This window comes from Carassius gibelio, chromosome A18, assembly GCF_023724105.1.
Source record: "Carassius gibelio isolate Cgi1373 ecotype wild population from Czech Republic chromosome A18, carGib1.2-hapl.c, whole genome shotgun sequence".
Lineage (NCBI taxonomy): Eukaryota > Metazoa > Chordata > Actinopteri > Cypriniformes > Cyprinidae > Carassius > Carassius gibelio.
The window spans coordinates 13,142,609-13,164,771 of NC_068388.1; the positions used below are offsets into that span (position 1 = coordinate 13,142,609).

General features: G+C 37.5%; 2 protein-coding genes across 4 annotated transcripts in view; both read left to right on the forward strand.

Annotated features, from left to right (window-relative positions):
- Positions 1-14,306, forward strand: part of LOC127934183 (phosphatidylinositol 4-phosphate 3-kinase C2 domain-containing subunit alpha) — a 38,980-nt gene extending 24,674 nt beyond the window's left edge. For both annotated transcript variants that reach the window (XM_052531398.1, XM_052531399.1), the window contains exons 12-33: positions 354-476; positions 600-767; positions 1,277-1,385; positions 1,479-1,621; positions 4,691-4,879; positions 5,125-5,218; positions 5,577-5,671; positions 5,829-6,009; positions 8,373-8,477; positions 8,840-8,932; positions 9,279-9,408; positions 10,113-10,249; positions 10,356-10,525; positions 10,601-10,757; positions 10,950-11,059; positions 11,159-11,366; positions 11,502-11,626; positions 11,707-11,824; positions 12,171-12,252; positions 12,816-12,925; positions 13,012-13,137; positions 13,227-14,306. In XM_052531398.1, the coding sequence (XP_052387358.1) occupies positions 354-476; positions 600-767; positions 1,277-1,385; positions 1,479-1,621; positions 4,691-4,879; positions 5,125-5,218; positions 5,577-5,671; positions 5,829-6,009; positions 8,373-8,477; positions 8,840-8,932; positions 9,279-9,408; positions 10,113-10,249; positions 10,356-10,525; positions 10,601-10,757; positions 10,950-11,059; positions 11,159-11,366; positions 11,502-11,626; positions 11,707-11,824; positions 12,171-12,252; positions 12,816-12,925; positions 13,012-13,137; positions 13,227-13,409 (2,956 nt within the window). In that variant the 3' untranslated portion in view covers positions 13,410-14,306. The remainder of the gene's footprint in view (positions 1-353; positions 477-599; positions 768-1,276; positions 1,386-1,478; positions 1,622-4,690; positions 4,880-5,124; positions 5,219-5,576; positions 5,672-5,828; positions 6,010-8,372; positions 8,478-8,839; positions 8,933-9,278; positions 9,409-10,112; positions 10,250-10,355; positions 10,526-10,600; positions 10,758-10,949; positions 11,060-11,158; positions 11,367-11,501; positions 11,627-11,706; positions 11,825-12,170; positions 12,253-12,815; positions 12,926-13,011; positions 13,138-13,226) is intronic.
- A 1,424-nt stretch (positions 14,307-15,730) lies between these two features.
- LOC127933867 (protein phosphatase 1 regulatory subunit 15B) lies at positions 15,731-20,332 on the forward strand. Of its 2 annotated transcripts, XM_052530911.1 has the most exons (4): positions 15,731-16,311; positions 16,415-16,770; positions 17,412-18,508; positions 18,822-20,332. In XM_052530911.1, exons 2-4 carry the CDS (start codon positions 16,623-16,625, stop codon positions 19,032-19,034), a joined length of 1,458 nt encoding a protein of 485 aa, XP_052386871.1. In that variant the 5' UTR covers positions 15,731-16,311; positions 16,415-16,622; the 3' UTR covers positions 19,035-20,332. The 2 variants fall into 2 exon arrangements, with proteins under 2 accessions (XP_052386871.1, XP_052386870.1); XM_052530910.1 differs by lacking the exon at positions 15,731-16,311 and having other exon boundaries at positions 16,345-16,770.
- The last annotated feature ends 1,831 nt before the right edge of the window (positions 20,333-22,163 follow it).

Consider the following 22,163-nt stretch of genomic DNA (forward strand, 5'->3'; position numbering starts at 1 on the left):
TACCACAGTGCTTCATCATGGAGCCCATTTATAATAGTATGAAAAATGTCCATAGACCACACCAAAAGAGTTTCAAAATATGGATCCTTGTGCCATCTATAATCCTAAAAAACATTTCAACTTTGATTGGCTTTGTTGAAATACTAGAGCACATACTTTGCTATAATTTGAATCATTTCAAACAAATATTTGAATGAATATATGCAAACCATTTATGTGTAAAAATAGTGTTTAAAAGTGTGGTAGTCTTGATTAATTAATCAAATAAATCATATTCAAAGTATAAGTACAGTACAAGCCAATGTTTTCTACCTTTCTGTGCTGTAGATTAATTTGTCCTTCCTGTTTTTCAGTTTTGAAAAATACTACCTTATGTGTGCCCTGACCCACAACAACAGGAATCTCTTCAAGCCTGTCCAGTCCAAAAAAGTGGGAACATACAAGAGCTTTTTCTACCACATTAAATGGGACGAATTGTAAGTGTTAATGCCCCTTAAACATGCTAGCACGCTACTTCCTGCAGTTTTTAGAATTAGAGGGAAATCAGAGGGATTGCTGCCAGTTGCTGCTGTTGGTGACAACTTCCTCTGTTTCTTTAGGATCAATTTCCCTATTTCAGTGGCGCAGTTGCCGCTGGAGGCCATGTTGAGTCTTTCCCTCTATGGGGTTCTCAACCAGAATGCAAACAACTCGCCAGATACCAACAAGCAACGGAAGGGTCCAGAGCTTTTGGGAAAAGTGTCCATGCCCCTGTTTGATTTCAGAAGGCAAGTTATAAAATAATACCTCAAATAAATAAGATTTGGAGTGTATTGTAAGTTGTAGAAGTTTCAGGACTCCTTCATATTTATTCAGTTGCACGTGCACTTTTTCTTTGTATGTTATAAGTAATAATTCCGTAATAAATCAGTTATTCATTGTTCATAATGCCAAAATGGATCCATAAACAGCTCCATTGTTGATGACTGAGATGTCATCCCTTCATTACCTCTTTATGTAAAATCCTGAAGGACAAAGAAAACACATTATGTAACACTGGCTATGATAAAATGACTGATTTACTGCCATTTTGATTGTGTTTCACTTACAAAGTGGGAGGTTTCATAAAATTAAATTATGACTCCAATTTATAATTACAAGTTACCATGTAATTATGGTAATATATGACAGCACAACATGACCACTGTATATTGGGATGCCTGTGGTAGTTTAATACATTTGAGACTGCAGTATAATAAATCATATAAACATGACTTCATGCATTTTGTGTTTTTAGGGTGTTGTCAAGAGGTAGCAAGCTGCTAAGTTTGTGGACGTCTCCTCAAGTCCTTCAGCCTGGAGCTGCAGGCAAGGGGAAGAATCCTTCAGAACGGATCATACTGCAGGTTCTTTTATTTGTGCTTTTTTTTCCATCTAGAGTCAGTTGCTCTTCACTGACATTGATTCACACGTAAATATCACTGTCTGACCATTCTCAGGTTGACTTCCCCAGTCCAGTGGTGGACGTGCTCTACGTTGGTCCTCAGGAGAACGACTGCCCGGACCCTCAGTCTCTAGAGCCACTTGATCCGGGAGATCGAAGTGAGGTAGAAAAGCTGTGTGGACGAGCATCTGCTTTTGGGTAAGTTTGCATCAGTGTTAATTTCGTTGACTAAATATTTTCGTCTTTAATTTCGTCACGAATATATTTTTGCGGACGAAAATGAAACGAAAACTAAAATAGAAGGCACTGATGGAGACTAAAACTATGACTAAATTGATTGACATTATCGTCAACGAATAAGGGACGAGACGAAAATAGACTGTGACGAAAATCAAATCAGCAGATGGGAGAGATGCGAGGAATGAGCAAAAGAACCGGCAAAACGGAACAGGCGAGACTGCATGAGAGAAGAGAACCAATCCGAGCCTGACTTATTGAGACGTGAAGCGAAGGTTTTCAGTTTTTAAATGAGCTCCCGGGAAGTCGGCATTCGAAGAGGTGATGTCTAAAAGAGCGACAAAATGTCCACAGCTCACTTCACGTTTGACGACGAACAAAACAAAACAAAGCGTAAAGCACGCGGAGCGCTCATTCGTGGCAAGAACACAACCAATTTGAAAAGACACCCGGACATTTTCTCAAATGTAATTTCACAACGATGTTCTTTTGTTTATTGAGCTAAGCAAAATTGGAAGACTGCAGTGCGTAGATGTTGTAGCATTAAATATTACGAACTGAAAAGTAATGTAAAATAGCCCCTTCAAGTTAGATGAAGAACTAGACTTAGCACAATACTAATACGTAATATTATGATACATACATTTGATTAATACCAATGTTTAGTATATTTTATAATGTTGATAATACAATTATCTACTTGTTGACAATATCACAAATGTTTCTATATTAGTCATGTGAAACGTGAATGTTCACATCCTATCATTATACATACTAATCTAGCAATATTGTAGTATTTAAAACATACAATATTGCTAGACAAATGAATACCTTATAAAATCTTGTTACTTTTTTTATCCACCCAACTTATTAAATATTTACTTTAAATGTATGCACTTATTGTTCAGCTCAGCTGTAAGCTTTAAGGTCCTGGACCTAACTTTTATTTTTCTTTTATTGATGGTCAATTAGCAGCTAGTTATTGTTTATATTATCATGACAGTGTTTGTTGCTGCATAAAAGCTTTTGAATCGAAATAAAGACACAGTTGTGTTGAAATAAAGTTGAATTTGTGTTTTATATATTTTGGTTAAGTTTGTTTCCCATACCAGCTGTAAAAAATTGTCTAGTAAATCTGTTATTGATTTTAGTCTTATTTTAGTCGACTAAAATACCAAGCAATTTAAGTCGACTAAAATACCAAGCGATTTTAGTCGACTAAAATAAGACTAAAATTAAAACAAATCAGATGACTAAAACTTGACTAAAACTAAAAAGAATTATAGTCAAAAGACTAAGACTAAAACTAAATTAAAATTTCGTGTCAAAATTAACACTGGTTTGCATCACTAAAAAGACCTCATGGCATAATGTGGATTTGCATTACATTACAAGGAAATACCAGTTCTTGCTAAAGAGTAGTTGTAAGGTTTTAGCTAGGATTAGTTCGTAGGCTTTGATTCTGGCTTTTGGTAAATCCCTGATCAGAATAATTTGATAGTTACAGTGCCATGGGCTTCCTGTCCTATTTGAGCATTTGAAGCTTCATAATAACCCAAAGCAGCATATGAGCTGAACATGGTTTCAGATATTGAGGATAAAAGAGCTTTTGAGAGCATTATGTAATTGAATCAGTTTCGCATAGTTACTCCAATGATATGGATCCCTGTCAGCTTGCTTATCTTATTTAAGGGTTTTAATTGAGTTGAGAATGAAGTGATTTTGAGCTTCTCAGTGTATAAAAACATCTATTAAATAGACATGGACATCATTAAGCCTATTCACAACACTCTAAACACTAATGTTATATTCACACAGCAGCAAAATACAGAGCACATACATTGATGCTGCACTTTTTCAGGTTCAAAAGAGCATAATTCATTTAAACTAAAATGTTTTTTTTAACAGTGTAAAAGTCTGAGCCTAGAGAATGGGATCCACTTCTTTTTGTCCAAATAGACATTATTTGATTCTCATCTGTCGTCTTCTGTATGTACAGGACAATTTGTGAGTCACAATGTTTATGAGAACCATTTAGTGTTTCACATGAAGAACTTTTTAGAGGTTTTCTTGTAAAGATAGCACAAGCTAACTTGATTCTCTGCGATAACAGACTTGAACTTCTTGTGTCTTCAGAATAAATCTCTATTGATAAGGAGACATTGCAGCTGAAAAGCAGAGAGTTGTCGGGTCTTGTTTAGTATGCTCTGCTGAAAATGCATTGCTCAGATGTAAAACAGAAAGCTCAGTCAGCTTTAAAACAGCCACACAACACTCAGCCTCAGCCGGCGGGCAGCTCTATGTCTCTCTGAATGCCCACCAAGTGCCAACAGCTGCCGGGCTCCCAGCTTGACTGGCCATTTGCAGACACGTTTAAGAGGGGTGACTTCTTTCCTGTGCCTCTTATCTCTGGATCAGGACTAAATCTTACTCTACGGTTCATGGGTTAACAGTTTAGAGTGTCTGCTTCTTGGGTTAGGTTTAAGCCCACAGGAAGTACCATCATTTCTAGAATATAATTTCTGAAACATACTGCAACTGTTATTCTGAAGTGATTTATGTAATGAATTTTACATCAAGCATGTAAAACATGCCTAAAGCACACACATTTGGAATCATGCCCATTGAGCCCAAGTTTATTTGTGCAGCTCATTTTCCACATACCGTCTTTCACTTTAAATAAACTTGTTTATGCTTTGCTTTTATAATTAATGTTTAGAATGAATGCCACTGTAATTTGTTTTATACTTATATTTTTCTCTATTCTTTTCTGGTTTTATTCAGGAATGAGGGGCAGTGAAATGTACATATTTATAGTGTTTGTAATGTATGTTAAACATTTGCATGATTTACCAGTATTTTACATTACTTCTGAATGTAAAATGTGACTTGTACACTCATGGGACTTATGTTTTTTTTTCCCATTAGTGCAGTTTTGACCCCTTGAAACTTACATGTGGGTACAACTTATTTTCTGGAAAATATGATATTTTGTCTACTTTGACATTGCCCTGTATTCTTTTCCACCAGGCTGTCACGAGCAGACAGGCAGCTGCTCTGGGACCAGCGGTACTATTGTCGGGACTATGAATACAGCCTACCCAAAATCTTGGCCAGTGCACCCAGCTGGGACTGGGGCAGTATGGGTGAGATCCACTCCCTTCTGCACCACTGGCCCCCTCTGTCGCCTGTTTCAGCCCTGGAGCTCCTTGATTCAAAGTATGTATCTGTTTTATGGCCCACTTTCGCCTTTCCGTCTGTATTGCTCAAGCTCATTTTTACCATATGACCTTTTTAATGTGTCACTTTGATCATATGATTTTTCTTCCTTATATCTTTCTTTCAAACTTCAATCATTTTTGACCACGTTATTGGTCTCATGACTTGCTTTATTACTATTCTCTGATGGAGAGGGAGCTGAGCATGTGGTGAGTGTTGTGCTTGGTTGTGTGTGTTATATTCAGATTTGCTGACACAGAGGTGAGGAAAGTGGCCGTGAGCTGGATCGAGAGCAGCAGTGATGATGAGCTGGCTGACTATCTCCCTCAGCTGGTGCAGGTGCGCACACACACACACACACACACACAAACACGTTTGTGCATGTATCTTTTTCTTCTATAAACAGCTTGTCATAGTGCTTTCTGTTGCTTTTTCTTGGTCATACACTTGGAAAAAGAAGTAGACTTTGTATACTTTTATATAATCCTTTAAAGAATGTTTTTGGATGCTTGGTTGCATGTTATTTACAGTTAAATTAAAATGTATTCAAGTAAAATATTTTAATTAAATGCATTTATTTTAATTAACTTTTCTGACCCACATAAGTTAACCTAAGTACATTTGCATATGTATGTTGCATAATTGTGCTTCAAGTATACTGTCTAATGTACTGACAAGCATTTATGGTAAATTGCAGGCAGTGAAGTTCGAGTGTCACCTCAGCAATGCCTTGGTGATGTTTCTGCTGTCTCGAGCTCTGGGAAATATCAATATTGCACATTATCTTTACTGGTAATTATGTTTATTAAAAGGAACATACACATTTTAAGTGTAGTCAGTTCAATACAATATTTAATCACTCAAAAATGAAATTTCATTAAGAATATGGTAATTTGTTGAAATTTCGGTTGATAGCATACACAGTCTGCTGGGGTCTGTTTGGCTTTAGGCTGCTGAGGGATGCCGTGCAGGACCCAGCGTTCGGTCAGCGTTATGACCGCATCCTTGGCGCACTGCTGTGCCTGTGTGGGACTGGCCTGAGGGCTGAGCTTGAGAAGCAGACCAGGCTTGTGCAGCTGCTGGGTGCTCTGGCCGAAAAAGTGCGGCAGGCGAGCAGCTCCACCCGACAGGTAAGCCATGGCTGGCATTAATTAAAGAAGATGTCTCATGATTTTTAACCTGCGTAGAATGCAAGAAACATTTATTAATATTAGTTTTTTTTGGCAATTTTGATCCATTTAATGCATCCTTGCTGAATTTCTTGAAAGAATCTGTGCCAGCAGCAGAATCTTGTGCTTCTTTATTTTAGTTGGTTTTATTTTCTTAAATCCAGTAAGGATTTATGAGTTCAAACCCAAGGCTTCTGGGAAACAAGTGCAGGATTTTCTAAATTGTTCAACAACTAGTTCCAAAATTGAATTTAATAATACTTTTTAAAACATGATCTGAATAAACATCAAGTAAAGGAAAGGTTACATAAGTATACAAGGAATCTCTTGTTTTTCTGTTTTCTTTTGGATTTTAAACAAGAGCTGGGTTTTAACCTTCAGTCCTAACAAAACACTTAAGAATATTTTTCTAACTAGTACAATGACCTGTGAAAGATTATTGGATCAGTGGGTGACTGTATTTGGATGAACCCTTGATCCCTCCAGCTCATCCAGTCAGTTTTGATATATTGTCTTGTACTGATATGCAATATGGCAAAAATATATGGAAACCAAAACACCAAGCCCATAAGTGCATGTTGAGCATTTATTAAAAAAATTGGCACTCACATTTGGTGTTCAAATTCATTCCAAATGTGTTCAGTGGGGTTCAGATTTTGGTTTTGTACAGGCCAGTCAAGTGCCAATCAATGGCTAAATAATTTTTACGGATCTCACTTTGCTCAAGAGGTTTTTGTCATGCTGGAATGGAAAAGGGTCCTCCCCAAAGCATTGCCACAAAGTGGGATACGCACAATTCTCAAGAGTTATCATTGTGTTCTATAGCATTAAGATCTGTATTCAGTGGAATTAAAGGGCCTAGCCAAACATGCTGTCAGAAGGGGGGTGTCCGCATATTTTTGGTCATATAGTGCTTCATCTTATATCTCCCATGTGAACCAGTGGTTTACATACAGATGGAAAGCTCTTTTTAATGCTCTTTATTACTTGTAGACACATTTATCATGTTATGGCTTTGTCTGTCTTGGCTAAATAGAGTTGCTAAACCCAGAAACATATTAATGTTTTGCTCTTCCAATTCCATCATTCTGAATTCATTGGGTTTTTTGAATGGGCCATTGTTATGGTCCGTAGTTAACACAAGTAAATAAACTTTATCCTACAACATAAAATACACCAGTAATTCACCAGTCACGATTTACTTCAGGTTTTTAAGTGTCTGTTACTATCAAGTGGTTAAATAAATGGGACTACAGAGGTTGTTGGGGACATTGACCAGCTCAGCTATTTTATTATTGTTGACATAGTTGTTGTTTTAGTTTTTGTCAAACGGATAGTTCACCCAAAAATTAAAATGTGATGTTTATCTACTTACCCCAAGGGGCATCCAAGATATAAGTGACTTTGATTCTTCAGTAGAACCTAAACCAATACCATTCAAACCATCGCAGTCTAGCACTCTTATAATGTAAGTGGATGGGAATCATAGCTAAAACATACAAACAAAAATACATACACAAACAAAACCAAATTAAACCCTGTGGCTTGTGACAATACACTAATATGTAAAGACACAAAACGATCAGTCTGTGCAAGAAACAGAACTATATTTATATAATTCTTTTACCTCTGATTCACACAATTTCTGAACTGTTAGAACTCTCCTGAGCATGTTCTCAGCAGCAGGTGCGTGAGGCGGCTTCTTACTTTATGGCAGATCGCAGATTTAGAAATTGCATTACCACCACCTCACCATCTCTCCAGTGGACCCATAACACTTGGGATGCACCGAAACCTTAGGGTTTTTTTCACCGAACCGAACCCTAGGCTTGCGCTACGCTGGTCGACGTCACGCGGCTGTTGATTGCGTGAAGGTGTTTATATGAGGAGGGACACGGCCCGACAGTTTGCTCTAAACTAAACTGTTCAGGTTTTTTTTCTTCTTTGTTTTAGCCATGATTCCCCGCCACTTACATAAAATCAAGCTCAACTTTTGATTTGAATAATTTATTAGTAAATATTGAAGTTAACTTTAGCTAGGATTAGTAAATGCTGTAGAAGTGTTGATGTTAACTAATGAAACTTATTGTAAAGTGTTTCCAAGTTTATTTTATATTTTATTTCAATTAATCTAGTTTGCTTTTACAGCTTTGAAGTCTTTATACTAGCTCTCTTGAAAACTATTCTTACTCAAAACTCTCAACTTGGAAGTATTTGGAAACTTAGGAGTTTTGGGTGGAAGTCATGAGGTTGTAGTTGGTATCAGTCAAACCAGGTCTTAATGCTACTTAATTTGCCATTCTAAATATTTGTCGTTTTTTTAGATGGTGCTGCTGGAGGGTCTAGAGAGGGTACAGTCTTTCTTCCAAAAGAACAGCTGTCGACTCCCTATTAGCCCCAGTCTGGTGGCAAAAGAACTCAATATCAAGGTGAGTATACCAAATTGACTATATCGAACCTACATTCTCAATCTGATTAATGCTTTTGATCAGCATTTCTATAGAAGCTTCTAAATCCACACTTCCAAGAAACAGATCTCTTCAGCTCTCATGCTGGGTCCAGTTTTGTTCCGTTTTGCTGGGAAGCATTCACAATCGATTCACTCCCCCTCTCTTCCTGTTTCAGATGTAGAGTTTTCACACTTGTAAAGTCATGTGACTGAACTCATTCTCTTCTCCTCCCCATTTCAAAGCCCCTCTTTGTTGCCAAGTTGAAGAAGAGAATCTAACGTAAACCCTGAGGCTGATGTTGTGATGCTTTAGTAACATAGTGCTACTTTTGTTGAAACTAGGCCTGCTCTTTCTTCAATTCCAATGCTGTACCTTTGAAGATTGCACTGGTTAACGCAGACCCGCTGGGAGACGAGATTAACGTCATGTTTAAGGTGCGTGTGTTCAGTAAAGTGAAGGGATCTCCATAGTTAGAATGTATACCTAATGTATATAGAGGTTTGTTATTGTTTTACATCACTTTAGTTTGACAGTAGTTACAGGGCAGTCGGTTTCTTTTTCCATTAATTGCAAAGGTGGGATCTTCTATTAAACTCAAACTATAAACTGTTAAAAAATGTGCCACAGACAAAATACCCAATTTAAAGTCTGGTCTCAGTCATGAACATGCCCTCTAGTGGTGCAATCAGTAGTAAAACAAAAATCTTGTACCTACATATTCTAGATAGGCTTGTTTTTGAGGTATGTCCGAATAGCTTATCCGTCTTAACTGAAACTCAGGTTGGAGAGGATCTGAGGCAGGACATGTTGGCGCTGCAGATGATTCGGATTATGGATCGGATCTGGCTGCAGGAGGGACTGGACCTGCGCATTGTCAACTTCAAATGCATCTCTACTGGAAAAGATAAAGGTACTTTCTGCTCGTCATTTAAAACCCATTTAACTATTTTATATAAGAATAAAATGGTTCTAATATGTATATATTTTAAATACTATTATGATTTTCATTATTGTTCAAAAGTATGGATTCTGTGAGATGCTTTGTATTTGTTAGGGGTCTCTTATGGTCTCTAGAGCTGCACTTATTTCATAAGAAATACTGTGTGTGTGTGTGTAAAAATATTGTATTTATTTTTTTCCAAGTTTTAATACACTTTAAATTTACATTTATTCCTGTGATAGAAAAGCTGGATTGTCAGCATCATTGTTCCAGTCTTCAGTATCACATGATCCTTCAGAAATCATTCTAATGATCTCTTTATTATTATAATCAATGTTGAAGCAGTTGTTGCTTAATCGTTTTTGTAGATTCTTTGATTATAGTTCAAAAGAGCAGAAATCTTTTCTTACCTTGTGTGTTAACTGTCACTTTTAATACATCCTTGTTGACTTAATAATTTCTTAAAATAATAATAATAAAACCTATTGACCCCAAACTTTTGAATGGTAGTGAATGAATATCCTGTTTATTGTAGGTACAACAAAAATGGCCTACGGGTCAGAGAATATGTTGCAAATTGAAATGAAAAATAAAATTGATTTGTTTGATATTGCTTTATTAAAAATGACTTTGTGACAGTACTTCTATTGTAACATTTGTGTTTGGTTTCACAGGCATGGTGGAGCTGGTTCCGTCTTCTGAAACGCTGAGGAAGATTCAGGTGGAGTACGGCGTGACGGGCTCCTTCAAGGACAAACCTCTCGCCGAGTGGCTTCGCAAGTATAACCCCGCTGAGGATGAGTATGAGAAGGTACATTTAAAACGAAACTGGATAACTATGCATAGCAGCTTCAGTAAAGGCCAGGTTCTTGAGGTTGGTTGAGTTTCTGAACTTAATCGAAACCGTCTCTTGTCAGGCCTCCGAGAATTTCATCTACACCTGCGCAGGGTGCTGCGTGGCCACTTACATCCTAGGCATTTGTGACCGCCACAACGATAACATCATGCTGCGCTCCACCGGCCACATGTTCCACATAGACTTTGGGAAGTTCCTGGGCCACGCACAAATGATTGGGACTTTTAAAAGGTGAATGATGACGAGTTACGTCATGTAAGACTGCTCAGTTTGGTTTTGTTAATCATGTTTTGTTCTCTTTTGCAGGGACCGAGCACCGTTTGTCTTAACCTCTGATATGGCTTACGTCATTAATGGAGGCGAGAGACCCACTAGCCGCTTCCAGCTTTTTGTTGACCTTTGCTCTCAAGCTTACAACCTGATACGCAAACACTCCAACCTCTTCCTCAACCTGCTGTCTCTGGTATTATACAGCACCGCACTGCAAACAAAACTCCAAAGTCATTTGTGTGTCATCAGTATGGCTCTGTTTCAATGGTCAATTGCACAACCCTAGGGACAGGAAGCTGTTTGCATACGTTTCTCCATTCAGGATTTTTGTTGCTTTACTGTTTACTTGTTTATTGATCAGTTTAGTTTTGTGTGTTTAACACAGATGACACAGTCCGGTTTGCCTGAGCTTACTGGAGTCCAAGATCTTAAATACGTGCATGATGCTCTTCAACCTCAGACTACAGATGCAGAGGCTACTATTTTCTTCACAAGGTATGTGTTAGATTTTTTATTATTTTTTTTTTCGTGTATTTTTTTTATTTAGCTCTCGGTTTTTACATACCGGTCTCTTTTCTATCTTTTTTCTTATAGGTTGATTGAATCTAGTCTTGGCAGTGTGGCCACGAAGTTTAATTTTTTCATCCATAACCTGGCCCAGTTGCGTTTCTCTGGCCTTCCCTCCAATGACGAACCAATCCTGTCCTTCGCTCCCCGGACATACACAATGAAGCAGGACGGCAGGATCCGAGATGCCTCCATATTTTCATTTCAGAAGAGATACAATCCAGACAAGCACTACGTGAGACTGATTTTTAAAGAGGAGTTTATAAAGCAGTTTATATTATTTTATTTTTTTTAATAACAAATTATTTTATTTCCATCCAATATTCCAATAATTTTTCTAATTTCACCTGGATTTTCACGTATCTTCCAGACGTATGTGATACGGATCCTTAGGGAAGGTCAAAGTGAGCCGCAGTTTGTCTTCCGCACCTTTGATGAGTTCCAGGAACTGCACAACAAGCTGACCATCCTTTTCCCTCTGTGGAAGTTGCCGGGGTATATGAATTCACCTCTTGTACCATAGTTTGTCAAATTTCTACACTTCTATGTTCCTGAGAGTCTTTTTCTTTTAATAGGTTTCCCAGTAAAATGGTGCTGGGACGTACACATATCAAGGATGTGGCATCCAAAAGGAAGGTGGAATTGAGCAGCTATGTGCACAATCTGATGAGGGGTTCACCAGAAGTCACCCAGGTGGCTGAATGGAAATTTAACATAAACTGTTGTTCCTTTAAATTTTTATCGTAAAATATCATTTTTCAGCAGTCATGAGTCAACCAATTAAATCAATCAAATGAACATGCACTGATTTTTAGTAACATTGTCTTAATGTTTCAATGTTTTTGGAGTCTCTTATGTATAACAAGGCTGAATTTATTTAATCATAAACAGCTGGTCAATTTTAATCAATTTTATGCATCCTTGCTTAATATAAGCAGTATTTTCGCTCTGAAAACTCTTACTGATGGCAAACTTTAGAACAGTGGTGTAAATAACTGGGACGGAGTTGAATTAGTTTTTTTTTTTTTTTTTTTCTTAGTGTGATCTAATTTACACCTTCTTCCACCCGATTGCGAGAGATGACAAGACCGAGGGGGTTGAAGGACTCTCAAAAACTCCAGGTATGTGCGTCGTATTTCAAATTTGTACCTTTTTTTTTTTTCATTTTTATTACCGTATTTTCTGGACTATAAGTCGCACTTTTTTTTCATAGTTTGGCTGGTCCTGCGACTTCTAGTCAGTTGCGACTTATTTATCAAAATTAATTTGACATGAACCGAAGAGATGTGAACCAAGAGAAAACATTACCGTCTACAGCCGCGAGAGGGCGCTCTAATGCTGCTCAGTGCTCCTGTAGTCTACACTGAAAACATAGAGCACCCTCTTGTGGCTGTAGACGGGTTTTATCTTGGTTCTTGGTTCTAAATAAATGCGACTTATAGTCCAGTGCGACTTATATATGTTTTTTTCCTCATCATGACACATTTTTGGACTGATGTGACTTATACTCAGGTGCGACTTATAGTCCGAAAAATACGGTATTCAAATAATTAATTTTACATGCTACAGTTCTTTTTTAAGAGAATCTCATGTATCCTGTAATCGGCTTAGAGTTGTGTGTATTTCCGAACTTTTAACGCACCACATTATGATTGTTTTCATATATTCAATATCCATTTGGCAGAGACTCCTCCAGTGAGTCCCACCACTGGCCGCGTGGAGGGTGAGGTGAAGCTGTCCGTGTCCTACAGAAACAGCACGCTCTTCATCATGGTCATGCACATTAAAGACCTGGTAAGGAATAGCAATATAGCACCCGTCTTCAAACCCCAGTGTCTGTTCATTTCAAAATCTCGTCCATTTTGTTCTCCCAAACACAGATGTCGAATGACGGAGCAGACCCAAACCCTTACGTGAAAACCTACCTTCTTCCAGACCCCCACAAAACCTCCAAACGCAAAACAAAGATTGCAAGGAAAACTAGGAATCCAACATTTAACGAAATGGTAACCAAAACCTACCTGTTTCACGATGCATGATTAATTCTGCTTTATTCTAACGCTAATCAACAACTTCTTTCTTTCTTGGGTCGTAGCTGGTGTACAGCGGATACAGTAAGGAGACCCTGAAGCAAAGAGAGCTTCAACTGAGCGTGCTCAGTGCAGAGTCTCTGCGAGAGAACTGCTGTTTGGGTGGCATCACCCTCAGCCTTAAAGACTTTGACCTGAGCAGAGAGACTGTCAAGTGGTACAAGCTCACCACAGTGCCATACTTTTAGAGCCAACCATTCCTGCACACCAGTCTTCGATGAAAGGTGATGTGACTGCAGCAAGTGCCCTTACAGGACCAACATTTCAAATTCCCCCAGCATCCCTCTCTTTCTCTCTCTCTCTCTCTCTGACACTAATCAAGGTTGAAAGAATCAATCTACCTAACTTTGTGTGAAATCAACATTCGTAATCTGTGCATCTGGAACTTGGACCAAAACTGCTCACATAAATAAGAGTTTATATTATATAAGAAAATATATATATATATAGAGACTGACACTTGTATTTTTAAAACTGCTCACTTTTACACTTTCCTTTTCTACATATGCAAATAAACATAAAAAGGTTTTGAGCCATTAGAATAAGTACAGCAGAGTTCACTGTGCTTTTGATATCGTGCCAAATGAACTGAACAAACTCGCGACCACTTCCCTTTAGAGAACAATAACAGGGTGTCTTCACATGCTCTCCTTTCATTTTCGCTCTTCTCAGTGCATTCGCGGTTTAGAAAGGCCCTGTTTTTGTAAGTTAATGTAGTATATACTTCCCGTGGAGTGATCAGAGTTGGTCAAGCTGTGTTTTTTTTTAATGGCACCAATGAATTAGTATAATAATGAACCCTCTTTATAAAGGGAACGGCACCTGTGGCTTAAAGCTACTGCCAGAACTCCGCTGAATCGTGAATCTATTGAGTTTACCAGGCATTTTTAAAAAGATGTACAAGATTGTCAGCATTAACTCTGAAAATAGTGGCTTGATACACTGTTTTATGACTGTCAAAAAAACATTTTGAATGGATATTAACATGGCCAGTTATTTATTGGTTATCTTAACCTGACCGAATCAATGTTTGCTGTAAGTCTCTGTATTAAGGAAAATTAAAGGTTTTTGAACACCTCTCTGTATACTTTGTTCTGGGGTTTCTTTAATGGATAAAAATATACTTGAACCAGTAGGGGGCAGGCAAGAAACATACAACTATTGAATATTATAATTTGGAAGTATTTTCATAAAGAAGTTTTCTTTTCTTTTTTTTCATTAATTTGCATAGTTGTATCCAGTTTTCCTCTTGCACTTTCATATTTTTAGATTTGGTTGAAACCATTTGCATTCTGTTATGCAGTGGGTTATTTTTATTTTATTATTATAAGTAGGTTTAATAGTCATATCAAAAGACAAGTAAATTTTATGCTGTGATTTTCCAATGTTATTTTAGTATTAACCATAAACTATTATGAATTGTATTTTATTTTTAATTATTATATATATAATTATAATTATTTTTAGTTTGTTGCCAAAGAAACATTTCTATTTTTTTTTTCTTAACTTTAGGTAACTTCTAATACTTTCTTTTATTTCAGCTTAATTTGAAAAAATGATTAAAATGATTTAAATAGTTTTAGATGTCAATAACAACACTGGTGATTTGTGGTTCAAGTTGCCATTTGAAGAATTGCAAGAGCACATCTTAAAGGAATAGTTTTCATCATGTTGAGTAACTATGGATGCTGTGTTGTTCCAAACCTGTATGATTTAGAAGTAAATGGTAACCAAAATGGTTTAGTTCCCAACATTCTTCAGAATACAAATCCTCTTTTGTGTTCCACAGAAGAAAAGTCATCAGTTTAAAATGATATGAGGGTGAGTAAATGTTGATGATCTTTTAATTTTGTGTGGACTATACATTCAAATCCCCCCCCCCCCCACCACACTAATGATTTCTGCCGAGGTGTTGGTGTGAACCTTAGGGATTCTTGTGGTGTGGCCCAGGTGCACTTTGTCATTGGCAGTAAAATTATAAAGGTCTAAAAGGCCTGACCTCAGATCTGCCAGCGTTTCTGTACCACCTCATTAATCAGGCTGTTGCTGTGAGAAAGCATCTGGAGAGAAAGAGAAAAGCAGGCCAGTCTTATGCTATTATGCTACTAATACAGGCCATTTGCTTTGTCTCCAAAATGAGGGCTTACTGATGAAGTATACATGATTTGACCCCAGGTTTCACACCTTGACAGTCATACAAGACTGCTGTTGATGTACATTTTGTATTTTAAAGGATCTAATACTGTGCAAAGGGATAGATATGATAATGAATTCCAATCAAAAAATACATTGGTAGATTAAAACCATACTTATGATTTGTATTTGACTGTATTTTATGTATTTAATTTGACTATATGACCCATAATGTAACCTAATTGTCACAAATATTTGCACTACAGTAATGCACACAGGAAAATGAATGAAAACACTAACTTAAGTTTCCATTTTAAATATTATGCCTAATAGTAAACTAGGTACATTTGTGATGGAACAGTTTTATTAAGTGTAAGTTATTGCACTTCGTCTTGTTACAGATCTGACCTATTATACTGGAAGCTATATCTCTTGTAATTATCCAGTGTTTTTTTTTTCTTCCCCTCGTTAACGTTAGTAGAACATTGTTCAAAAACAACAGTGTAATGTACAGTATGACGCAAGAAGCAGTAACAAGGTTTAATTATTGCCTCAGCAATAATTAGCAAGTTTAAAGAGGCTTTAGTTGTAATCTGATATCCGATGCAAATTATCTTTAGTGCATTATTATTTTTTTTACATATATACAATACAAAAATATAAAGTTCCATCTTGTTTGAGAGCAGAATTCACAGCTTGAATCCAGTCTGGACGTATCGAGTGAAAAAACAAAAAACAAATTTTTCATAATTTTTCCAGTCATTACTTCATCATTAAAATAAATTGAATAATTAAGTGTCTAAAATATAAAATCGCTTGCCGTAATTATGTGATGTAATAGTAGCAATATGTAAACCTGCTGTTTCAAGATATTTCACAAGGGACAACAAACCATGCGTCACTGCTGGGATACGCATCGTGTGGGCGTGGTTTGTTGCGAAAGAGGGCGTAACCAGCGTGAGTGACACAGAAGCGATCAAATCAAAGATCGCACGGCTGCAGGGTTGGAGATATTTGTTTGTAGTGGAACGTTTTCATAAATTGGAGTCGTTTCTCGCAGGCACAAGTTCACTGTTGTCACTCGGAGGTGTTCTGAAGAAGAATCGGTGATCATGTGTACTTCAGCAGCTTTCGCTCGGAGTTAACGCTCACATATCTGGGAAGATGTGGTTGGCAAACTTCAAACACCAGCCGATAGATTACTACAGAGAAAACAAACCAAGGGACGAATATCAGAATACGTGAGAGCATAGTGTGACTGTTTGAGGATGGAAGGGAGCGGAGCGGAGCGGACCGCGCTGCGGCGCTTCGGGGACAGCGGCATGATGCTTCTGCCCTGGACTAAACAGATCCTGACGGTGCTGTGGGAGCACCTCAGACTGCTGGTCCAGGTCATCTGCTGCTCTCTGATGACCGGTAAGTCTGGTTTTACTGACTCATATGTTTGGATTGAAGTGTTTTGCTATTCTTATGCTTTGCCATTGCGGGATTACACAATTATGTACAGGATAGATGCACTTATCTATATGTAGATGGCTGTATAGATGTATTATTCTTATAGAATAGAACTGCAAACTGCGTAAAAAGTGCAAAATGAAAAAGTGCTGTTTATTAATGTTGTTGCATTTGATTAAAAAAAATGTGTCCATTAAGCTTTTATCCAAAAACGACTTCAATTATTATTTAAAAAATATTTTCTTCAGAGGAGAGTGACAAAGATGTATTAAGAAAACATTAATGCAATGCTGATTTTTTTCTTTTGTAAAACAAAATAACTCAAAAATTCTAGAGCAAACGTGAAGTAGCAGGGTTTTTGTGTATTATAATAAAATTTTGATTTTGTATTTATTTCATTATTGTATTTAATTTGTATTTTTAATTAAACATTTTATTATTTTACATAATAATAATATTTACTTATTTACTCATTTTGTAATGCATAAAATATGGATAATATGAATTGTTTTTTTCTATCAGTATTTTAACATTTTATTTTTGATTAAAAACACATTAGTTCATTTATCCATCCATCCAGTAACTCCTTGTTTGGTCCCCAGTTTTCCAGATGTTCAGGTTTGAAGTCCATCTGAGAATTACAGACGAGACAGGGCAACACATTCAGCACATGACAAGCGGGTCAGGAGACCCTTCTGACAGTTTCCTGCTCTCGTCCTTGTTTGAAAACAACAAAAACATCGTGGTTGGGGGTTCCAATCCACTTTCCAAATTCGGCAGGGACCCTTTTGATGTGAGTTCCCACTCCAGAGCTGTCCTGTCCAGTCTGGTCGGCGATGAACTTTGTTGCTCTTTAGTGGAAGACCTTGTGTCCCATGCAACAGAGTGTCTCAATGACACTGAAGATCTCTATATCGGAGATCACTCCATGTGGAAACATGGATACGACTGGACCATATTAGGAGGATCAGAAAGAAAATGTGAAGAGAACACCTGCACGTTTACTACACATGTGTCCGGGTTTTCTCCAAAGGAGTTCAGGAAGCATCAGAAACCCAGCGGTGATCCTGATTCGTGTAGTTCATCTACTGAGGATGTTCAAGCTCCATGTCCGGTGCAGTCAGTCGGTCAGTTCTCAGACAGTGAGTTCAGCTGGGGAAGCACAGACAGCTCTTGTTTTGAAGGAGAACGAGAGGAGAATGACAAACTCTGGGACCTTCTGACCAGCTCGACGGATCCATATCACCCTCTGCACTTCAAGGCATGTTTGTCCAGTGCGGTTAATGAAAAAAGCAAAACACAGGTGGTTTCAAAAGCTGAGAGTCCCACTGTATCACGGTCCACTGTATCAACAGGCTCCGATTCTTCCAAACCGGGTTCTGAAGATGAAGAAGAAGAGGCCTTATGGAGGTCCCTCTCTCAGAATGATGACCCATATCACCCACTGAATTTCAGAGCCCCTCTTCAAAGCTCACCGGCTACACCAATACACGATTCGCCCAGCGACAACACACAAAATAAAACCGATAGACTCTTAAAATCTCCAAGGCGCTCAAAGCCGCCATTACCGCCAAGGAAAGTCGCTCGCCATTGCTGCCACAAATTACCCGTTGAGACATTATCAGTGATGCCATGGAGAAGACATGTTGGTCTGACTGCTGTTCGGGGAAACCAGAGGAAACGTCCCCCTTTTAAGAAGGTAATTATTAGTCTAAAGGTGTGGTCACTCTTGTTTAGCGAATTTCGCGATAAGGAATTTCCATTTCCCCGTGCAGATTTTGCAACGTGTTCAAGTTGCTCATGCAAACTCGCCACACTGACCAACAGAAAGCTGCTTGGTTTGAAAGTGATCTTTGTGTGAGCTGTGCTTCATGCCACGCAACACTATTGACCTTTTCGCCCGCAAAATTCTGCCAGAAATTCGCTTATCTGACCGCACCTTTAAGGCGCTTTAGACTACATTTCAGCTGACAGTCATTGCCTGATAACAGCATGTTGCTAATGTTTTCCAGGTGAAGTTTTCTCCCATCGTACAAGTCCACAAGATGCAAGCCTGGTCCTTTGCTTTTCAAGCCTCTCGTAAGGGACCGTGGGAGGAGTTTGCACGGGACAGGGACCGTTTCCGAAAGAGGATCAGTGAAACCGAGAAGGCCATTGGCTATTGTTTAAGTTTGTCACACAGGGAAAAGCTGTGGGCCTGTAAGGACAGCATACAGAAGAAGTAACCAGCCCTTGATCTGCAAAAGTGGTTTCTGACTGTAATTATTGATCTCAAATTCCCCCGGCCTGCCTCTAGACTGATATATTGACTTAAATTGACATTCATACCTCACTGCTGTGTCCCAACACACATTGTACCTTGACTGCTATTGAATGTTACTACTGCTGTTGCTACAGAATTTTTATTTTATTTTTTTTGGCTATGCCTTACAGACTCTTCAGTGTGACTGATCACACATATATTTTTTAACACATACAGTATGTTGGAGTACTAAACTAGTGTTTTTTTTTTTATTTAAAGAGATAGTTCATCCCAAAATGCCATTCCAAACCTGTATAACTTTCTTTGTGAGAAACACAATAGAAGACTTTTTGAAAAATGGCATGGCCTTTTTTCCCCCTATTCAATGAAAGTCAGAGGGTTGTTGTTTTGTTCAGTGGAAATAGTTTTAAATAGTTCAGTAATATTTTTTTTTCTTCAAAATATCTTTTGTGACTCACAACAGAAAGAAAGTCGCACTGATTTGGAATGATATGAATCATTTTTGGGTAAATTGTACCTAGTTTATTCCAATGTTTTTAAATGGCATGAAAATAGGCTGCTATTATTATTATTGTTGTTGTTGTTGAAGAAAATGCAAAAAAAAAAAGTAACAAGGTCAAGTTACAGTCCACCTCAATGTTTACAGTTTTCTATATATAGATATATATTTGTTCAAATACACTTCCATTAATAAGTTTTGCGGTCAGTAAGATTTTTTATGTTATTATTACATTTTTAATACTGTTAATTAATACTTTTTTTCTGCAAGTGTACATGAAATAAAAAGTAACCGTAACAACATTTATATTGTTGCAAAATATTTCGATTTCTTATAAATGTTGGGTTCAAACATATCACAGTTTTTTCAAAATTATTAAGCAGCACAACCAACTCTGATAATAATAAGAAATGTTTATTAAGCAGCAAATCAGCATATTAAACTGGTTTCTAAAGGATCACGCGAGACAGGAAAACAGGAATCAATTATGTTTCAAATAAAATTACAAATAAAAGTTATTTTAAATTGTACTAATATTTCACAATATTAGGCTACTGTTTAACATTTTTTTTATGCAGTTTTAATGAGAAACATTTGTATAAAATCTTACTGACCCCAAACCTTTGAGCAGTAGTGCATATGTTGAAAATGACATCCAACACCGTACGTCCTACAAAACAGATGCTGATATTGTTTGCTACATTTGACTTCACTGATCATTGCAGTTTGTACTTGAGAATAAATTAAATGACTGCAATCCTCTTGTTTTTTTTGTTTTTTTTACACTATAACTCTGCAAAAGTTCTGTTATCACGTCCTGCATTTGTTGAATGTAAAGTTGTTTCCTTGCACACTGTCCTGGCTCACATGTTTTGGTTCATCATTCTAGTTCATTGTGTCTCAGACTCTGAATGTAGAGGTGCAGGACTCCTGCGAGACCGTCATGTGCAGCCCATGTAAGAGAGGGTTAAAAACAAAGCGTGATGAAACTCTCTCCCTTGAGGAGTAATCAATTAACATCTCCCCTCGACACATCAGCTGCAACATAAGCTTGCATGGTGCAAAGACAAGCAATCATTTACGCAATCTTTCATGCTGTGACAGCAGACTGCAGGTCTAATTTAATGATGCTTCGTCCTTGACTTAATAAGATGGCATTTCAGACACATTTATTGATAATGTGAAGGTGGACACATGCTATTACGAAAGCGTTTAACTCTATATTAGCAGTAACAAGGCTGACTGATTGTAATTTAGTTTTTGCTTGTAGAAGCAGTGCCTGATTGAAAGTAACAGATCTGAGATCAGTTTGCTGGAGGGTTGCTGGTTGGATGCATGCATGTGGCAGTGCTGTGGTGTCTTCTTCTCCTAAGGTGCCTTCACCCAGGTGACCTTGGTCTCTTGGCAACCAATCACAGCACTATTTGGTAATGAGAGGATTGCATTTGATTGCAGCAGGGGCTTGTGTGTTGTGGGAGGGCAGCAAGCATGGCCCCAGCCTCTGTTACTCATCCTGGGGAGTCCAAAGCTTGAGAAGGAGGATCTCTGGAGTCTCAATTACAAAGCGCTGACTGCCTGATGCAATAGAGCAGTCAGCAGCCACAGTGTGAGACAAAAAAAAAAAAAAACATAGACACATATCATGTTGCAGAGAGAAATTTGAGCTTGGTTGGTCATTACATAGTCACTTTTAAATAGAACTGAATGTCAGTGATGTGCAGAGTCAGTGTACATTTAATGGTTGAAAACCCGAATGGTTACAAATGGTGATGCTTCCCTGTCTGATATGTAAAAATATTTGAGTATTCAAATTAGATGCAGCAGCTGCACAGAGTCATTTTGTGAATGTGAGTGAGAGGCCTACCGAAATATTTTTTGAGGATCTTTTTTTTTTATTTTGGTAATTGCTTTGCGTTTGTGTGTGTTTGTATACAATACTGTTCAAACGCTTGGATCCTTTAAAATGTTGTAATGCTTTTAATTATTTTTTATATTTAATGTGCTTACAATTTTTGGAGGAAACTGTTTCTGTTTCTTCATGATTCTTTGATGAATAGAAAAAAAAGGTGAACAGCATTTAATTGAAATGGAAATCTTTTGTAAAAGTATTTGCTGTCAGTATAGTGCACCATTATATAAAATAAAGAAATAGATATTATAAAATTGTATATATATATATATATATATATATATATATATATTATATTAAGAGTTTTCTTTATTTTCATGACTATGAAAATTGTAGAGTCACACTGAAGGCATCAAGGGCTATTTGACCAAGAAGGAGAGTGATGACCTGGCCTCCACAGTCACCGGACCTGAACCCAATCCAGATGGTTTAGGGGTGAGCTGGACCTCAGACAGAAGGCAAAGGGCCAACAAGTGCTAAGCTTCTCTCGGGGAACTCCTTCAAGACTGTTGGAAGACCATTTCAGGTGACCACCTCTACATCAAGAGAATGCCAAGAGTGTGCAAAGCAGTAATCAAAGCAAAAGTTGGCTACTTTGAAGAACCTAGAATATGACATATTTTCAGTTGTTTCACACTTTTTTGTTATGTATATAATTCCATATATAATTCCACATGTGTTAA